Source organism: Eleutherodactylus coqui, chromosome 1 (genome assembly GCF_035609145.1).
Source record: "Eleutherodactylus coqui strain aEleCoq1 chromosome 1, aEleCoq1.hap1, whole genome shotgun sequence".
Taxonomy (NCBI): domain Eukaryota; kingdom Metazoa; phylum Chordata; class Amphibia; order Anura; family Eleutherodactylidae; genus Eleutherodactylus; species Eleutherodactylus coqui.
This window is the reverse complement of record NC_089837.1, coordinates 118,955,479-118,974,401: the sequence shown is the minus strand read 5'-3', so window position 1 is coordinate 118,974,401 and position 18,923 is coordinate 118,955,479. Positions and strand designations below refer to the sequence as shown.

The 18,923-nt window shown below is 42.7% G+C and overlaps 1 protein-coding gene across 2 annotated transcripts in view; it reads left to right on the top strand.

Annotated features, from left to right (window-relative positions):
• Positions 1-18,923, top strand: part of TRPC1 (transient receptor potential cation channel subfamily C member 1) — a 60,794-nt gene that overhangs the window by 15,270 nt on the left and 26,601 nt on the right. Inside the window, exons 3-8 of one of the 2 annotated variants that reach the window (XM_066599481.1) lie at positions 939-1,013; positions 3,097-3,198; positions 6,719-6,921; positions 7,523-7,654; positions 13,493-13,688; positions 15,800-16,136. In XM_066599481.1, coding sequence (XP_066455578.1) covers positions 939-1,013; positions 3,097-3,198; positions 6,719-6,921; positions 7,523-7,654; positions 13,493-13,688; positions 15,800-16,136 — 1,045 coding nt within the window. The remainder of the gene's footprint in view (positions 1-938; positions 1,014-3,096; positions 3,199-6,718; positions 6,922-7,522; positions 7,655-13,492; positions 13,689-15,799; positions 16,137-18,923) is intronic. The other variant, XM_066599490.1, reaches the window with a different exon arrangement.

Genomic DNA, 18,923 nt, shown 5'->3' with positions numbered 1-18,923 from the left:
ATTAGCCGTTTTTTAATATATTTAGCACCTACATTTTAGCAGCAAAAATTTAGCTGACTAAAATGCTTATTTGGTAATTTTTAGAGACATGTTTCACGAATAATGCTAATCTGCTGAAAACTATCAAACTTTCCCCCAAAAAGTATTCGGTATTTTAATTTGTACTTTTAACTTTGCAAGCAAGGTAAACGTTGACTGGGTTTAAACTACTAAGGCTTGGGGGGCGCTGGCCACCATCCCAATACCTAAAGGGGGCGCTGGGCTGAAAAAGTTTCAGAACCACTGGTATAGACAAAGAATTAACATGTCAGCTGTTGATGCAGTTTCCACATGGCTAGCGCATCACCTGGCTGCTCTCAAATTTGCATCATTGACTAGGGCTAAATGCGTGTGCAGATCCACATTCAAATTCATGGCAGAAATCTGAGGCTCAGCCTTGGATTTCTGCTGGGGATTATTGTAGCAGATCCAACATAGATCCAAAAAAATCCAACATGGATCTGTCAAAAATACTCGTAAGGTGCAGTTACATGAGCTATCTCCCTTAAAAAAATCCTATTCTATGGGTACAAAAACAAGTATGTCATATCTGTAAACGCCATCCACTAGGACATAAAAACTAATAACCATATATGTTAAAAGGGGCACAACTGATTCAATGGGATCGTGTCGTGAGTTGTATGATTGCGTTTCCCGTAACCACTGTTTGCTTGTGAATGAAACCTAGTAAGGCAAAGATTTTTCAGCACGTTACAAAAAATAATTCAAACATTTTAATAGTTTTTGAGAATTTCAATCCAGTTTTAGGCATAGTTTATAATTTTCCATTGTGTACATCAGTTTGACATTATGTTCCCATGTTTATCCCTCCCATTTCTCATTGTGTCTTCCTGTCTTTATTCATCTTTCACCATCTTCTCTTGTCATGCCTCCTCAAGTGTCGCCATATATGGGGTAGCAGGTGGTCTCCTTTTGTGAGCCCTGATGATGTCAATGACGTAGAGGGCTCTTTGGTAAGTTTTGAATGGGTGTTTTTTTTAACATTCTTGTACCACATATGTTTTTTTTTCTGGCTACCTAATCATCCTTTTTGCTTCTCAATGCCCAAAATTTATTAGAATTTTTAAACTATGTAAATGAGTTTCCTTAGTCTTAGAGCGAGTGTAAGTGGTTGAGTGGTGGAGTGAGGTTCCTCTGCACAGGACAGGGTCCAAGTCACATGAGGCACACAGGAACTTTCAATGCTGTAGTGAAAAAAGAGGTGTGTAATTCGGTGCAGCAACTCAACTGTACTGTTTTTCAGACAACTGATTGGTGGTTACAATGTCTACAGTTCAAAAAAAGCTTGTGGTTGTGTAACCATCTTTCACACAAAGGCCACATTTGGTTGTAAAGTTATGGTATGGAGATTGGTGATGGTTACTCACTGGTGACTCACACCCTTTCTCTTTAGGCACTTCAATCTCCACTGCTAGCTCTTCCCGTCTCTCAAGTAACTCCACAGCGCTCATAGCAGCCCAGCTACCTGTTTCTTAGATTCAGGTCATATGTCCACCTCTTGCCCATTACAGATTGCCATTATGTCTCCCCAGGTCAGGACAGTTGTAGTTTTCCTATCACTACTCCATACCACGGGAGCCTCAACATCAACCTCTGCAGCAAAGCTACTTTTTTGATAGTAATGGTAATTCCTCCAATTACATAATGATGCAGCACTACACATGTTATTATGGCCTTTTGGTTTGAAGTCCAATTCTCACCCTTGACAAAACTTAGTGATAGGTTGCCCAGGAAACATAATCCCTACTACCATTACAAATACAATAAAAGCTGTTGACGACCACATATGTACAATTGTGTAGGTCATCAGGCTCCAGGCAGCGATGGTGGAAGCCCATTTGGAACATGACCTGAGGGATACTAGGCACAATTGACATATTAGAGCATAAGTCCACTCATTCGTTGGGATTGCAGATATCCAGCTCTTTTTTTAGTTGACTCCCACTGTGGGCTAGGTGGAGATAGAGGCCTCCAATGCAATCAGTATGCCATCTCTAGCTTGTGTGGACCTTGTTAGTTCAGCCACCCAGCCACCACAAAATCTTTGAACCACACTGAATTCTACCTAGTCACCTTTTTGCAAAATCTGAAGGTGTTTACTTGACAGCTTATGGACGTACACTTCCTCCCCTGTGCTCTATAGCATGATGAGCCAATAGTCTTTCCTTTTGTGTAACGATATGACTGATCATTTCCTATGTTTTGCATAGACCTTGACTCACCAATCGGTGACTCACTAAAGGTCTCACTAAAGGTAACATTCCACATAGGCTCCTCAGTTTCTTTTATCAAAGCCTCACGCTGTGCGAGTTTATGCCATAAATTCTGACATATTGTGCTCAACTCCGTGCATCCAAATTCACCACCTCTCTGGTGTTATCCTCCATTTAGCTCAAAAAGTTCTCCAACTGCTGCGTATGGGCTCTACCTCTGTTTTGAGGCATCGCAAAGATATTTGCCTCTTCAGTGTCCATTATGTCACACAAGGTCAGTGCATCAGGGATACTCAACCACACAGTAACATCAACGAGCCCTAACAGGAAAATACTACTTTTTATAACATTGGCAGCTCCTGCAGTACAACACTACTTTGATAGGCACCTACCGGTAGTATTAGATACATCAAAAGAATAGCAGCTCTTAGGAGAACCACCTTGGTGAACGGGCCAAAGGAAACCCCACAAGAAGTACTGCAGATGCATTGAAGTGCACCACTTCTTACAGGACCAGCATATGCATAACTTAAACACAAGTACAATAATGGAAATTTTCTTCATGTTCCCTGGTCTTCATTATATTCCTCTGGAAAGAAAAACACACAGGCACGATATGCTCAACATATTCCCTTTGCAGTCACAGTAACTGAACTTGTCCCAGAAAGAAAACAGCATGGCAGTCCTGCATAGGGTGGAAGGTCGCTCCCACATGTTAGACAACTATTAGGAAAGCACAACTTCTCATACTGAATTAAAAGATAATACGGTATTATACGATAATGTATGTAATTTATGTACTTAAATCTCTCTAATTTTGTAGTCCACAGATGCATTGCTGGTGGCAATAGACTCGGAAGTGGTGGGAGCAGTAGATATCTTACTGAATCATCGTCCAAAATGGTCTTCAAGGCCAACAATTGTGGTAGGTGCTGACCTGTGCAGTCCAGTAGATTTATATAATTCATACTTAATTAGAGGTTCCCAAAGTGGTCTATAGGGACCCCCAGGGGTCGTTTTGACTTGCTGGAGGTCCATGTCAAGAAGAAAAAAATGTGGGGGTGCACGAGATGTAAATGAGGGTCCATGTGAGCAGACTCCATTTAGGCAATTTGTCATCAACATTTAGGCATTCTGTAAATGACATAATCCACCTTACACAGGTTGTGTACATAATACTTATAATAGACATAGAAATTACTTACCTCTTTGATATTTCATAAAGTTGTTTATGTAGAGTTCACACAAAACGTCTTGGGCTCTGGTGGTAGACACAACAGACCTGCGCAGTAGCTGATTTACCTATAAAGTTTCTGCGCATCGTTTTCGCGTGATCCGCCAGAGGCCAAGAGGTTTTTAGTGAACTATACCCATCTGCTTTGTGCTGTGCTATGTTCATGTGCAAGTTTTTACAAGTTTTCATACCGTTTTTGCTTTTTCATCTTCACACCCCATGGAAAGGGGTTTTAGCGCGGTCGCCAATCTTCTTACGAAAAAAAGAAATTGATTGCAAATCACTGGATGTGGAGATTTGAGATCATACCTCACTCATTTGAAGCCAAATATTGAACAATTACTATCAGAGCATCAGGCTCGTCCCTCCCGTTAACAGCATCATTTGTGTAGTAATTTTACTAGGTGCTGATTTGTTTAGTCTCAAATCCAAATATTTACTTGCATTTTTTGTCTTTTCAATAAAGATCTGAATATGGCCTCATGTCCACGGGGAAAATCGGGCCCGCTACCGATTCTCCATGGAGAATCTGCAGCGGGTCCCTCCTGCTCCGCGGACATGAGCGCCGAAAAGGAGAATAAATGAGAATAAACTTACCTCCGATCCGCTCCGTTTCTGCTCTTCGCGGCGGCGTCATCTTCTCTTGTCGCGGCCGGATCTTCATTCTTCGGCCCGGCGGATGTGCACGATGACGTCGGTGACGTGCCCCGCGCATGCGCCGGGCCGAAGCAAAATTATCCGGCCGCGGCTGAGAGAAGATGGCGCGGCGCCGAAGAGAAGAAACGGAGCGGGTAAGTAAAATATGATTTTTGTGTCCCGCGGATCCGGACGGCTTCCATAGGCTTCAATAGAAGCCCGCGGGAGCCGTCCCCGCGGGAGACCCGCATGAAAATGGAGCATGGTCCAGATTTTTTCATGCTCCATTTTTTTTTAAATCACTTTTATTGACCATCCGCGGGTATTTATGTACCCGCGGGTGGTCAATGCATCCCTATGGGGTGCGGATCCGCATGCAGGAAATCCGCTGCGGATCCTAAATCCTATTTTCCCCGTGGACATGAGCCCTAAAGATTGTACATGTTTTTCTTGTTTTACAATTGTCCCCTCTATAAAAAAAAACCCTATCTAAGTGGGCAGCACTGTATCAGCTGGGAAAACCCATTTGACTTTACTAAGTTAGGCCTCCGTCAGATGAGAGGGTTTTTTTGCACACAAATAGGTACTAAACAAAAATCACCGCTCGCTTGTGTCAAAATCATGTAAACGGGCAATGTTTCATGAGCAGAAGACCCGAGCTTCATGCGCATGAAAATCCCCCATTCACTGGAGCAGCTGCACTTTAAAAAGCACAGCTGCTCCAGGAGGAGAGAGAGAGAGGAAACCCCCATAGGGCTTCTGGATTTCCCCATAGCAGGGAGTGAGAGCGAACCTATAGGGGAGTAACCCGTAACAGGGAGAGAGCGGAGCTATCGGTTAATCCCCCATAGCTCCACTCTCTCTTCCTTCTCTGGGTACCACTAAGGGATATCCCCATAGCGCAGATAGAGTGGGTAGGGCTAGAGAGAGTAGGTGAGGCTCTACCAAATATAAATGGGGAGCTAGAGGGTGGATCCCTCTACCCCCACCCCTCCTCCCATGCTCTCAGGGAGCACTTGGAAAAGCTCTGAACCCCCCCTCTCTTTTCCTTGCGGAGAGGGGGGAGGGAGTTCTTTACTGCCCCCTGCTGCTGGGGAATTGCCCAACAGGGGGTGCTGGAAGAATACCCTGCTGCTTACAGCAGGACATTTTAAACTTGCTGCCCAGAAGCACATTTTAAATGTCCCATTGTAAATTGCAGTTAGTTCCTGCGGGGATTAGGGGCTCAATCACACAGGCGTTTTTCCGCACGTCAAAAAATTAGCACTAGATAGAACCAATGCTTTTCAATAGCATTTTACATGCGTAAAAATGCCTGCGGCGAAAATTATAGGACTCCGGTTCACAGAAAGCATGTAACTGCGTTCTGCGGCAAACCGGAGCTCTGTGTATGTGAAACCCCTGGATGCTGTCACATCTAGGGATTTCACCTTGCGCTTGATGGAGCCGGTGGCAGCAGTGCCAACCGCATTGAGAAAATAAAGTGAAGATCGTGATCCTCTGCCACAACTGTCACAGCTGTGGCAGAGGAGAGTTATGTTCTCCCATTGAATTTAATGGGGCCGGCAATACAGCCGGCTCCATTGAAAGCAATGGGCTGCCGGCAAGTGCTGCAGTGATTTTCGGGGAAGAGCTTAAAATATAATCCAAAAATGTATTTTAAAAAATACAATGGACTTTCCTCTCTGCAGTTGCCGGCGCTCAGCCGCGTCCAGCCGGCTCTTCTCCTGCACTGCTCTGAGTAGTATTCAGCAGGCGGGGATTTAAAATTCCCGCTGCCTCTGATTGGCTGAGCACTTTAACCAATCAGAGGCAGCTTTCAGCTATTGAATGACAGCTGAGAGTTGTCTCTGATTGGTCCCTATGCTCAGCTATGTGCAGCTGGCCTTAGGCAGGCAGGGCATCTATGGAAAACAAAAAAATCGGCAAGTGGTCCATGGGGCAAAAAAGTTTGGGAACCTCTGTACTAAAAGTTAAGCCGGTAAACTATAGTCCTCTATTGCAACTGCCAATTAGTTCATTCCAAATCCAAAACACCTGGTGCTCTCCAAGTCCTGTTCCACAGAACTGTGCTGATGATCACCAACAAGTCTGAAACAGATCCGTATATCTTGTGATGTGAGGTTGTGTCATATTATATTGGATTTGTACTATGTGTATTACATGGCTCTTTCCAGTAACATGAGGGATAAATCTCTTCTTTCAGCATTTTTAATAAAAGTAATGACCTTTGATTTTAAGGTGATGATTATACGGTACATCTCAAATGTTTGCAATTGCAAGTAGGAATTTGTGACTTGAGAGTTAACTCAACACTTAATGTAAGTCATAACTTTTCTAATTCAGCTTCAAGGCAATAGTCATAGACACAACTAATTCTGTTCTCTTAGTAACTTGCGTCAGTCTTTGGCTGAGTGTGATCCCAGCAATAAATTAATGGCATTATTACTTGTTTTGTTGTCACAACCCGCTTAAGAAGGGGTATGTAAGAATGTTGTATTATCATGATAGATGGTTTTTCCTTACAGAATATATTGAATTTTATGTTTTTTTTAACATCTGCTTCACATTTCAGAAACTCATGGAGCGTATACAGAACCCGGAGTATTCCACAACCATGGACGTGGCTCCTGTTATTTTAGCTGCTCACAGAAACAACTATGAGATCCTGACAATGCTTCTAAAACAAGACGTTTCTCTTCCAAAACCTCATGCTGTAGGCTGTGAGTGTACCCTGTGTACAGCCAAGAATAAGAAGGACAGTCTGAGACACTCCAGGTTAGGACTGGTAAAGATGAAAAGAAGATAAATCTCAAGGCAACTGCCTGTGTGATCTTCTTACATGCTTCTTTGCATATTGTTAGCTCCTGTGTGTTCAGTAATTAATTTACATATAATTAGTTATATACAGGGGTGGACAAAAATATGGAAACACCATATGAAATGCATGGGATTTTAACCATTAGCACTGAGCTGCCCTTTTGACCCCTGCTTGGCTGAGAGCTTTCCCACCAAATTTGTGTTTACTTCACCTCTTGCCCTGCTCTGGGTGGTTTTGAGAGCCAGCTGGTAACAGCAGCCCTGACTAATGCAACCTTGTTGCTTGGGCAGATGTTGATATCTGTCCGGCAGCATCTGTGTCATATTACCTCCACTCAAGTTACATGGGATTATAAATCATATTTCAATAAGACATGTAGAGGCTGATTTTAAGGCATGCATTTCGTATAGTGTTTCCATATTTTTGTCCACGCCCTGTAATTAATAATAGCATAATGGTGACAGGTCCTTTTTTAGGGATCGATCAATTATGTATTGTGTAGAACAATCTTTATAATGTAACATCTGTGAATATGTGGTATAACTTTGTGTATTGCAGATTTCGGCTTGATATTTACCGATGTTTGGCCAGTCCAGCCCTAATCATGTTAACTGAAGAAGATCCTATTTTACGTGCATTCGAGCTAAGTGCAGATTTGAAGGAACTGAGTCTAGTGGAGGTAGAATTTAGGTAAGCAATAACACTTTTCTCTGTTTTATGTTGAATTAGTAAATGTGTAAGGAGAGTAACCTATTGTAGTTATTCTCCAATTTTGCAGCAGACGTATCCTTTAGGCTAGGTGCACACCACCCGAGTATGTGAGTTGGGCCCAAGACCTTTGGCGTAACGTTCATTGGACAGCACAAGAACACCGGTCCATGTGCTGTCTGTTTTACACACAGGCAGCACATTGACATGCATTAGCAGGTCCTATTTCTGTTCCAGGACCCCCGTTGTATGTGAAGAAACCTCAGTGTGCATATCCTCATAGCCAGGGGTGTAGCTAAAGGCTCATGCCCGGGTGCAAAAGTTTTTTGGGGGGGCTTACCAACTTCTCTTAACCCCTTAATGCAGAGGCATAACTTGAAGCTCCTGGGCCCCAATGCAAAACCTGTAACAGGGCCTCCAACTATAATGCTTTATTCATAGTACTGGGCTCCCTATATGGAGAAGAGAGTCCTTATGGCCCCCTAAGACTCCTGGGCTTGAGTGCAACTGCATCCCCTGCACCCCCTAAAGTTATGCCAGTGCTCGTAGCCCTATAATGCAGCCCTAAATATGCTAGTGTGATGGCGGCTTAATTGTGTGTTGCCTGTCTCTTTAAATAGACTGATTAGTTAACTGAGAGACTGCTCAGTAGTTTATTTGTGTTTGCCCTACTTACAACTGTCTGAACTGTATACATGTTTCAACTCTTCCCGTACGTGACAAGTTGTACAGATACTATGCAACTACATTGGTTGGTTGCAGGAATGATGGTCTCTTTGACTGTCAGCCATAGGGTGGTACAGTAGGGGATAAAAATAGCAAAACATAAAAAACTGTATAAACTTGGTGTCGTCAGAATCATGCTGACCCAGAGAATAATGTTATCACATTATTTAGTTTGCACACTGAACACAGTAAAAACGTAATCCAAAAAACAAATAGCAGAATTTCTTTTTTCGCCAATCCCCCTAAAAAAAAAAAAAAAGTTATACAATACATTATGTGTATCCAACAATGATGTCATTGAAAAAATGCAACTTGTCCCCCAAAAAACAAGCCTCCTGGAATGCGACGATGAAAGAAACTGAGAAATGATTTGCTCATTAGGGTGCATACGGGCTTGGTCACTAAGTGGTTAAAGCAAACATTGTTTACTAAATGCATGCACACAGGCAGATATTTGCTGCGGAACCTATGATTGTCGTCCACATCGTGAATCCACAGCAAATCTTCCTATGGAGATCCGCTGCTTCCTACACACGAGCGGAAATCGATTGCGATTTCTGCTCGTGGATGAAAGATTGCAATATGCTCCATTTTCCTGCAGATTCCACACAGACGGCTTCCATTGAAGTCAATGGAAGCCGTCCGACCCGCGGCCTGTCCGCAGTTGAAAAAAATCTGTACCGCGCGTGTCTGACAGCTCGCTGAGCAGACTATCTGCAGTACAGATTATAACGACAAATGAGAGGTACACGCGGAAGCCGGCTGGGTACAGGGTCGGATCCCGCTGCGGGCTCCCGCATGCGGAATCTGACCCGCTCGTGTGCATGCCGCCAAACACAGTGGTATATACATCACCTCTGAGGTTTTCTAAAGCAAGAGCAATGTTCATGTTAGCTCCGGTCTTTCTAATATATGTCCAATCGATACCAAATTTTGGCAACTCTCTCCTAAATAAATCAATGAACAGTACATCGGGGGGCTCTAATTAAAATTTCTAATTGGCAGCTGCTGGGATTCCACGTCCAGCTTCCTTCTGTCTTGTGTGGAAGCTCCTTAGCTACACACACTTAAAACAGATCATACGTATCAAACTTGCTGGGACAATATTTGGGCACATGATACATGCATGGAAGCCTTTGTTAAAATATACTCTTCTTGTGACTTACTTTTGTATAATCCTTTGTACACTCTTGACAGCCCTTGGAAGTTCTTTTGGTTTGCAGGATTTAGCGTGCCATGGCTCACTTATTTCTTCGTTTGTACAGGGGCATACCAAACTGAAAGCGCTTGTCTTCAGAAGCAGAACGCCTGAGTTCAGAACCTCTGTTGAGGAATATTAAAACCCTGGGGTGAAGGGCTCTAGTGAGTGGGACATGAGTTGCGAGAGGAATTACCATTGAGTAGCACTTGTATAGTTCAGGGCTAAGGGAAATAATACAGTCGTTGAGTGTGGGCCATGTGAAGGTAACAAGAGCCTAAGGCCAGGCTCACACATGAGTACAATACGTGGTACATCACGACAAGTCAAATACATTGATTTTCACTGTTACACTTGTGTTTTTTCATTGCGTGTAATAAGCGGTAAAAAAGAACGCAACATTTTACCGTGTATTACGCACAATAGAGCCTTAGGCTGGAGACCCTCTGGCGCTTTTTTCTCCACTGCGATGCGAGACTAAAGTTAAAGTCTCGCATCGCAGTGCGAGAAAAAAAGCGGCATGACGCCGGGATATCGGCATCACGCCGACATATCGCCAGCCCCATTGAAAAGAGATGGAGAATGCCGGGAACTTCTGCCACAGCTGTCACAGCTGTGGCAGGAGTTTCCTGAATGAATAGCTAAGGGATATGTGTGATTGGCTGAGCGCTCAGCCAATAGCTACGCAGTAGCTGCTATTGGCTGAGCCCTCAGCCAATCTGCACAGCCCTTTCAGGAGGCGGGGATTTTTAAATCCCCGACTGCTGAAAGAGCTTAATAGCAGTGCCGGGGAGCCAGCAGGAGGACGCGGCTAAGGGCAGGAGAGGTGAGTAATAATTCTTTAAATTTTTTTTACCACTTATTGATGATTATCGGGGAAGGGCCTATATTTCAAGCCCTTCAAGCCCTTCTCCGACAATCATTCTGCGGGGCTTGGCAGAAAGCATTGATTTCAATGGGATCAATGCCGATCCCATTGAAAGCAATGGAATAGAATGCTGCGGACTTCTGCCCCAGCTGTCCCTGCGGGGATGAAGGAAACTCCTGCCATAGCTGTCACAGCTATAGCAGAAGTCCGCGGCATTCTCCCTATGCTTTCAATGGGGCTAGTGCTGCTGTCGCTGGCCCCATTGAAACCACTTGCGATATGCCGGTTTTATACCGGCGTCTTTCTTGCGCTGCAAGGCGAGAGTTTTCTCGTGCTCTCACAGCGCAACAGACAGAATATCGCAAGTGTGCGTCCACCCTTATTGTTCTCTATGGGTGTGTACAGAACATTGTACATACGCAGTTACATTGCATGTGTTTGGCGTTTATACGCAACATCGCTAAGCGACGGAGTGGGAAAAATGAAACCAGCAAGTCTGTGCACGACAGCATGTATGAGATACACTATCATGCGCAGGCAAAATCGCTGCCATAAGCGACAATACGCCTGCCCTAAAATAGAGGACTGTAAAATTACTCATTGTTATAAACTGTTTACTTAAATTCTACAACTATTTAGGTATAACACCACCTTGTGCGTAACTGTAACTGCTATGATTCTGTGCCTCTTACAGTGTCCACAATCATAAAGCTGCATAAATCTGCAGTTGTGGTCAATAAAGTTGAACTGTTTGAGCTTCATCTAGTCTGCGAATGTCATCTTTTTCAGGCGAATCACTTGAGTATCATCACCGTACATTGTTATTATTATTATTATCTTCCCTTGGCAAATGTTATTATATCTGTAGCAACAAAATGACTGGTATAAATATAAACTTACAATCTCAGTTCTATGTAGCAGTAAAATAGACAATGGAAAATGTACTTGACCATATGAACGCAAGAGGTTTGATTTGTGGTAAACAGTTTAAGCATTCCTTTTTATACTACTACATCATTAGAGTGTTTGCTTCAGTTAGTCCTCATATAAATATTTATATGGGTTTTCCAGGTTTTTTTTATGTAAAAAACCTCAATATCTGTATAATGAAAAACTCTGCAACTAAGTAATATGGTTTCACTGTCTCACAGTCTTCAGCCTCGGATATCTTCTGCAGATTCATCGAAAAATACACCTATAGCAAACCGGACACGTGTGAGCCTACCCTAATGTGACATCACTGTGTTTATTTTCTCTGTATACAATGTCACCATGTTTATAACCCCTAGACTGTGACATCACTGAGTTTATTATCCCAAGTTCAGGAAAGGGTAGCATTGTCACAGGGATACTGGCAAAAATCTTTTTAGACTGGAACTTGACACAACATTGAGTAATTAAAATAATGTTTTCACTTATCGAAAGGAACCTGTCATTATCTATGAGCACCATAAACTAAGTTATGGTGCACATAGAGCAGGTCCCAAGGAGTCCAGGGATGTACTTTTTATACTCAACTGGCTACCTGTTCCCACATGGTCATCCCTGAAAGTCAGCATGCGGTCAGTGCAGTGGACTCATCTCTGTAGGTTGTCTCCCATTGTTCTTTATAGGAGTGTACATGCAAAACGTGCAGAGATCAATCTGCTGCACAGTCTGTGCGCCAACTTCCACAGGTGACAGTGTGGGAACGGGGACCTGGGTAAGTATAAAAAGTATATCCCCATCCTCCTGGGGATCTGCCTTATGAGCACTATAACTTAAAGGGGTTGTCCCGAGGCAGCAAGTGGGTCTATACACTTCTGTATGGCCATAATAATGCACTTTGTAATATACATTGTGCATTAATTATGAGCCATACAGAAGTTATAAAAAGTTTTTTACTTACCTGCTCCGTTGCTAGCGTCCTCGTCTCCATGGTGCCGACTAATTTTTGGCCTCCGATGGCCAAATTAGCCGCGCTTGCGCAGTCCGGGTCTTCAGCAGTCTTCTATGGAGCCGCCCGTGCCAGAGAGCGGCTTCGTGTAGCTCCGCCCCGTCACGTGCCGATTCCAGCCAATCAGGAGGCTGGAATCGGCAGTGGACCGCACAGAAGAGCTGCGGTCCACGAAGACAGAGGATCCCGGCGGCCATCTTCAGCGGTAAGTATTGAAGTCACCGGAGCGCGGGGATTAAGGTAAGCGCTCCGGTAAACTTTCTTTACTTCCCTGCATCGGGGTTGTCTCGCGCCGAACGGGGGGGGGGGTTGAAAAAAAAAAAAACCCGTTTCGGCGCGGGACAACCCCTTTAAGGCCCATTTAGACACAATGATTATCGCTCAAAATTCGCTCAAAAGATAATCATTGCATGTAAATGTCATCTTTCACTTTTCTGCTGAACAAGGGATTTCAGTTAGGCATGAACTCCATTGTTCAGCAGAAGAGCTGATAAGACGGACCGCAGGCTGTGTTCTGCCCGGGGAGCACTGATTACATTGTCTCAGCTGTCAGCCCCAATGCAGAACAAAGGGAGTTTATTCAAAGAACAGCGGGTGGTCTGTTCTCTGAATTTAGCTCCTGGCGGCTCACATGCAACTAATTGGTACTAAGAGGCATTAGTACTAAGTAGTAGTTTATACAAAAATGATCTCTCAAAAGCTATCTATTGAGCGATCATCTTTGTGTCTAAATGCACCTTTAGTTTATGGTACTCATACGTGATGACAGGTTACCTTTAAAGGCATGCTAAAAATCTTCTATATGTTTCTTCCAGTGGTTTCTCCTTTGGGTTTTATTAGTGATCTTACAGTATATCTACATGTGGTGCTTTTGCTTCAATTGACTTTTGCTTTTTTTTGCACATTTGTAAAATATTTTCCTGCCCTTTTTTTTTTACAAAAATGCCAAGAAACACAGCCATTACCATGGCAGCAGATAGGGGCAGAGCAAAAGCACCACATGTGAACATGTCTTAATGCATCCTAAGAGTTGGGCACTTGATTTACCAAAGGCTAGATTACCCATTTAACACAAACCTCTGAATCCTTCAGGAATGATTATGAAGAACTTGCTCAGAAGTGTAAGACCTTTGCAAAGGACTTGTTGGCACAAGCCAGGAATTCTAGGGAGCTGGAAGTGATCTTAAACCATCAGTCCAGTGATGAACCAGTGGACAAAAGAGGACTTCTCGAAGAGCGGATGAACCTAAGCCGTTTGAAGCTGGCAATCAAGTACAACCAAAAAGAAGTACGTATATCTGAGAATAAACTGCAATAAGATGAAATATCAACATTCACAGCCTTAGAAGTGTTTATTCCATCAGTATATATTCATGGTATACAATGGCAAATGCTCTAGGCATAAGCTCCAAATGTGTCCTCAGACTCCAGAGTGTTCTTCTGGCATCTGTTGGGCTGGTATATTTTGCTATAACTTTTTGTATCACTGGTTGAATGCTGTGCTTGCCTATGCAGATGGCAACATACAAAACATGTGTACTGCGATGTATACATTTGTTCATTGTAATGCAACTGTGGGACATAAAGTACAATAAAACCAAGAAAAAACTATCGATAATGGTACTGCTCTGGGAAACCTGGATATTCTGGATACTTCTGACACCTGTAGATGTAGCCAAGCATATTTATTAAACCAGATAAAGACTCCAGAGGGGGTTGAAATTTGTTGTACTGTATGTATGGTATCCCGCTATTTGGTTTAATAAATAAGCTTAGACACATTTACTGCTGTCAGAAGTATCTAGCATACGGCTCCACCGAGCAGCGCTATATTCAATGTTTTTTTCTTCATTTTATTGCTCGTTGCGAACGGTTTAGAGGTATCTAGGACAATACCTCCCCATTTTTCATCTTGATCTGAAGCTGGTGGTACCGAAAATTGGTGATCTCTGCATAGAAATTGGAATATATTGAAAAACTCCTACAGGTGAACATTTTAAGCGTTGGATTTCTCCCTGTAGTTTTCTATCATACTACATTTAGATCTGCACTAGAGATGAGCAAGCGAACCTTTTCTTCCGAGCGGGCAGGTACTCGCTAAGGACAATGCTCGATCGAGCAATTGTCCTTAGCGAGTATGCTCGCTCATCTCTAATCTGCACTCTACTTCCTTTTCTATTTATTTCCTCTTGTTGGAGTCCCAAGCTCCATACAGTATTGTACGTCTAGGCTATGTGTTAGATGTTGGAACATTTTCCCTGTGTGTGCAGACTGTAGATGCAATGTGAGTAGACCGTTTAAGAAATCTTGTGCATCATATGTGTTCGGCGCTGTGAGATCTTACTTATAAATAAATGATAAATATCAAGTAAGAAAAACTGCACAATATGAACAGGATTTGACTGCAGTACAAACGTACTCAATCTTGTATGACAGACTTTCATGGGTAAAACTGTAGGGGCATCTTATATACACCGTATGTCAAGACTTGTAGTTTGATGACATACTGTATATTGTTTGTTAGCATTCAGATAACAGCCATCCTATGTGTGTGCTAGCTTCCTAAAGGCATATCCAGAACTCTTTGATAGTGTAGACCACTTTAAACAATTGCAGAGTAAAGCCCCATTTAGTAATATAGTAACATAGTTCGTAAGGCTGAATGAAGACAATGTCCATCTAGTCCAGCCTGTCTATCCTCCTGTGTTGTTGATCCACAGGAAGGCAAAAAAACCCAAGAGCAGAAGTCAATTAGTCCTTTTGGGGGAAAAAATTCTTCCCGACTCCCTAATGGCAATCAGACTATTCCCTGGATCTACCTCTAATAGTTCCTACCTGCATGTATACAGGGCTAATGCTGGGCCAATTGTTCCCAACACTTTTCCCTGTGTGTACTCACTCCTGTGCTGTCACACAGGAGCGAGTATTGCTGGCTCTCTGACAGAGTGACCAGCAGGGGGCCGTGACGGCTGGAGGAGATTTCACTCCTCGCTCCCCCGCCCCTCTCCATTCACTTAATACAGCGGCTGTTCAGTACTGAATGGCTGCTGTTTACACTGAACGATTATTGTTCAGGATTTTATGCAGCTTAAACGATGAACGTTAATCTGAACGATGATCGTTCAGTTTAAACAGCTGTGTTAAGTGAATGGAGAAGGGCGGGGAAAGGCGAGGAGAAAAATCTCCCCCAGCCACCCTGCTCTGAGCCAACGATACTCGTTCCTGTGCAACAGCATGGGAGTGAGTACATGCAGGGACGTGTGTCAGGCATCGTTAGCCCGACAGGCGTCCTGTGTAAATGGGGCTTTAGGAGGATATGAGTATATGTTATGTAGACAACGTTGAACGAATTCCATACTGAAATCTAATTAATTGATAACACAATTTCCTTTATTTTAGTTTGTATCGCAATCCAACTGCCAACAGTTTCTCAACACAGTCTGGTTTGGACAAATGGCAGGCTACAGGAGAAAACACACCTGCAAGAAGATATTGATTGTCTTAACCGTGGGAATTTGCTGGCCAATCCTTTCTCTGTGCTATCTGCTAGCTCCAAAGTCCCAAGTTGGACGTATAATCCACACACCTTTCATGAAATTCATCATACACGGAGCATCTTACTTTACTTTCCTACTACTTCTTAATTTATATTCCTTAGTCTACAATGAAGATAAGAAGAACACTATGGGACCTGCCTTGGAGAGAATAGACTACCTACTCATTATATGGCTCATAGGTGAGCTATGCGTTGTGCATGTTTTACCTAAAGATCAATCTACAGTAGGTTTACGATATGATAATTATCTAACTTATTCATTGATTAAATTGAGAAAAATCTAAATGCATAGGTGATGATATCTACTGTAACATTCTCATAGGCTTCTATTGTGTAGATATATACCAGAAGTGTGTCCTTTTGTAATATATGTGAGCACTTTACATGTGGATACCTTTTTATAGGGTTCTGGAAAGAATAGGCTGCCAGGCTTCTCAGAACCACAGAAAACATTTACCTTCTTTTATAATGTAAGTTAATGGCAAACGAATGCCACCCACTTTGGCTTCAGGGGACAATCACACTTCTGTGGACATCCCATAAATGTCTAACCCATTTAAATATCATGTTTTTCCCCTTAACCATATTTTATACACTGAGTTGATGATCAGTGTCGATGTTCTTCATAAGAAATTCCAGATTCGGATAGTGTTGTATAAGTGGCCAGTTTTGTAAATTATATGGCTTGCTTTACCACTCAGATCCAATAAGTGATTACATTTGGTCAGCCACCTACACAGTCCGCACTGTCCTCTGCCAAGTGCCACATCACTTTTCTCCATCATCCCAACTTTTTATAAATGATCTCAACTGTTTGCTAAACTGAGGCCAGGCTTGGAATAAGACCGATGTGTTTACAAGGATCCATGTACTAACAGTTATGTAGCTCACAAATATAGCAGAAAAGAATCTGTCAGATCTCTGTGCTTCTAGTCTTCACATAGTAAAGCCTCATCTGTGTCAAAATCAAGACATCTGATTATGGTAATGATCGAGAAGATTAAAGGAGCTTGTACTGAGGCTATGTTAAAAGCCATGTTGTGTAGCATAAAGGAGAATATGTATTTATTTTTTCTATGTATCTTGAATTCTTTACTTTTTTGTAGCCCTAAACAAATAAATCTTTCTCTTTAGATCATTTTGGGTATTGGATAAGAGTGATATATGATGCCTAAATGTCCTATGCAGTCTCAGCATAAGGGTTTTTAGTACAAGAATTAATTTCAGTCCCCTTATTAGACATGTATCTGCCAGGCTTGCTAGAGTATAGGTATTATATTCTGTCTTTTATTTCATGACAAGCCATTTTGTAAAATGAAGTCAGTGTGGCTCTCTCATCCCTGACTATCATCTGGGTAAGGCCTCGGTCACACGGGCGTTTTTTCCCGCGATTTGCGGATCGCATGACGGATGCGCATCCGCAAATCGCGTGACCGGGGCCAAAAAATCGCCCGGAAAATCTGCTCCTAGCCGCTTTTCATTAGAAACAGGCCGGAGCAGTGCAGCGCTGTCCAGCGCATTGAATTCAATGGAGGCGGCAATACAGCCGGCTCCATTGAAAGCAATGGGCTGCGGGCGATCTCACGATGAATTTTCGGGAAGGGCTTAAAAAATGTAAGCCCTTCCCTGAAATTCATCCAGAAATGTGTAAAAAGTAAAAAAAAAAAATATACTCACCTTGTCCCGGCAGACGGAGTTCAGCCGCGGCCGGCCGGCAGTTCTCCTGAACTGCTATGAGGCTGCTGAATACTACTCATAGCAGTTCAGGAGAACTGCCGGCCGGCCGCGGCTGAACTCCGTCTGCCGAGACAAGGTGAGTATATTTTTATATATTGTTATTCTGTATTTGTTTTATTTATTGAAAGTATTATTTTCTATCTAATTCGGAAATAGTTTTATTGTTGTTAACCAACTACATGTTGTAACTGAACCGTACTTGGCATTGAATACACAAATCATGACCTAAAGTATTGTTAGTGGGTTCATCCCTTTCTGACATATCTACAACAGTTATATTTTGAAGGGACAGTAGGCTTCTTATATGACTTGTAAAGGTATAGTTACACCACGTTAAAATTTTATGTTCAGCACATACTGTATGTCAAGAAATTCTCCAAATGTATTAGTCTAATGTAAATCCACAAAACATACAACTCTATGCCATACAGTTGCCGATATTGTCACTAGGCTACCGATGTGATGGTGATTGCAGGCTATGCAATTTTGTATAGTAATAAAAAGGTAAGCCTACATTTACTGCACTGCCTACTCTTTTGGCATCCATCAAGTCTTTAGGGCTCTATAGACCTATTTAGTGTATGTGATGAGAGCATTTCCTGGCGCATATCCTGAATGGACAGACCAAAAGTCTGAATAGTTCCTAAAGGTGCCAATACAGCATCAATAGCTGTAGGCTAAATGCTCATTCCATCAACAGCTAATTTGCTCAGCATCCCTATACACATATCTGTGTGTTCACATGTTTTACATGGGGACAGTGGAGAAAGACGCTGTCAGACACTTTAGGGGTGTCAAAATGATGGAGTGACGAAATTCAACGTGATCGATCCTTCTTTCCCTTGACATTTTGTGTTGGGGAGAAGCTGAGCATTGTTCTGTCCTGCAGAGATCGGTGGGATGAGATGCCTTTCATCTAAAGTATATGATCTGGTGCTGAAATTCAACTTGTTTGATTCTTCTTTTCCTTCTATATCATCTGTCGAGAGAAAGTCGAGAGTTGTCCAGGCTCACAAAAATTAGTGGGTTCAGATGCTTTTCATCTAAAGGGTATGGAACAAAAATGATCAGGTGTTGAAATTCAACATGCTCCATCCTTCTTTTCCCCCAACATTATCTTTCGGGGGAAAGTCAAGAGCTGTCTGGTCCCACAGAAATTGGTGTGTTGGATGGTTTTTGTAGAAAGTGTAAGGGGGCCTTAACAGATACAGTCAGGATTAATAAAAGCTT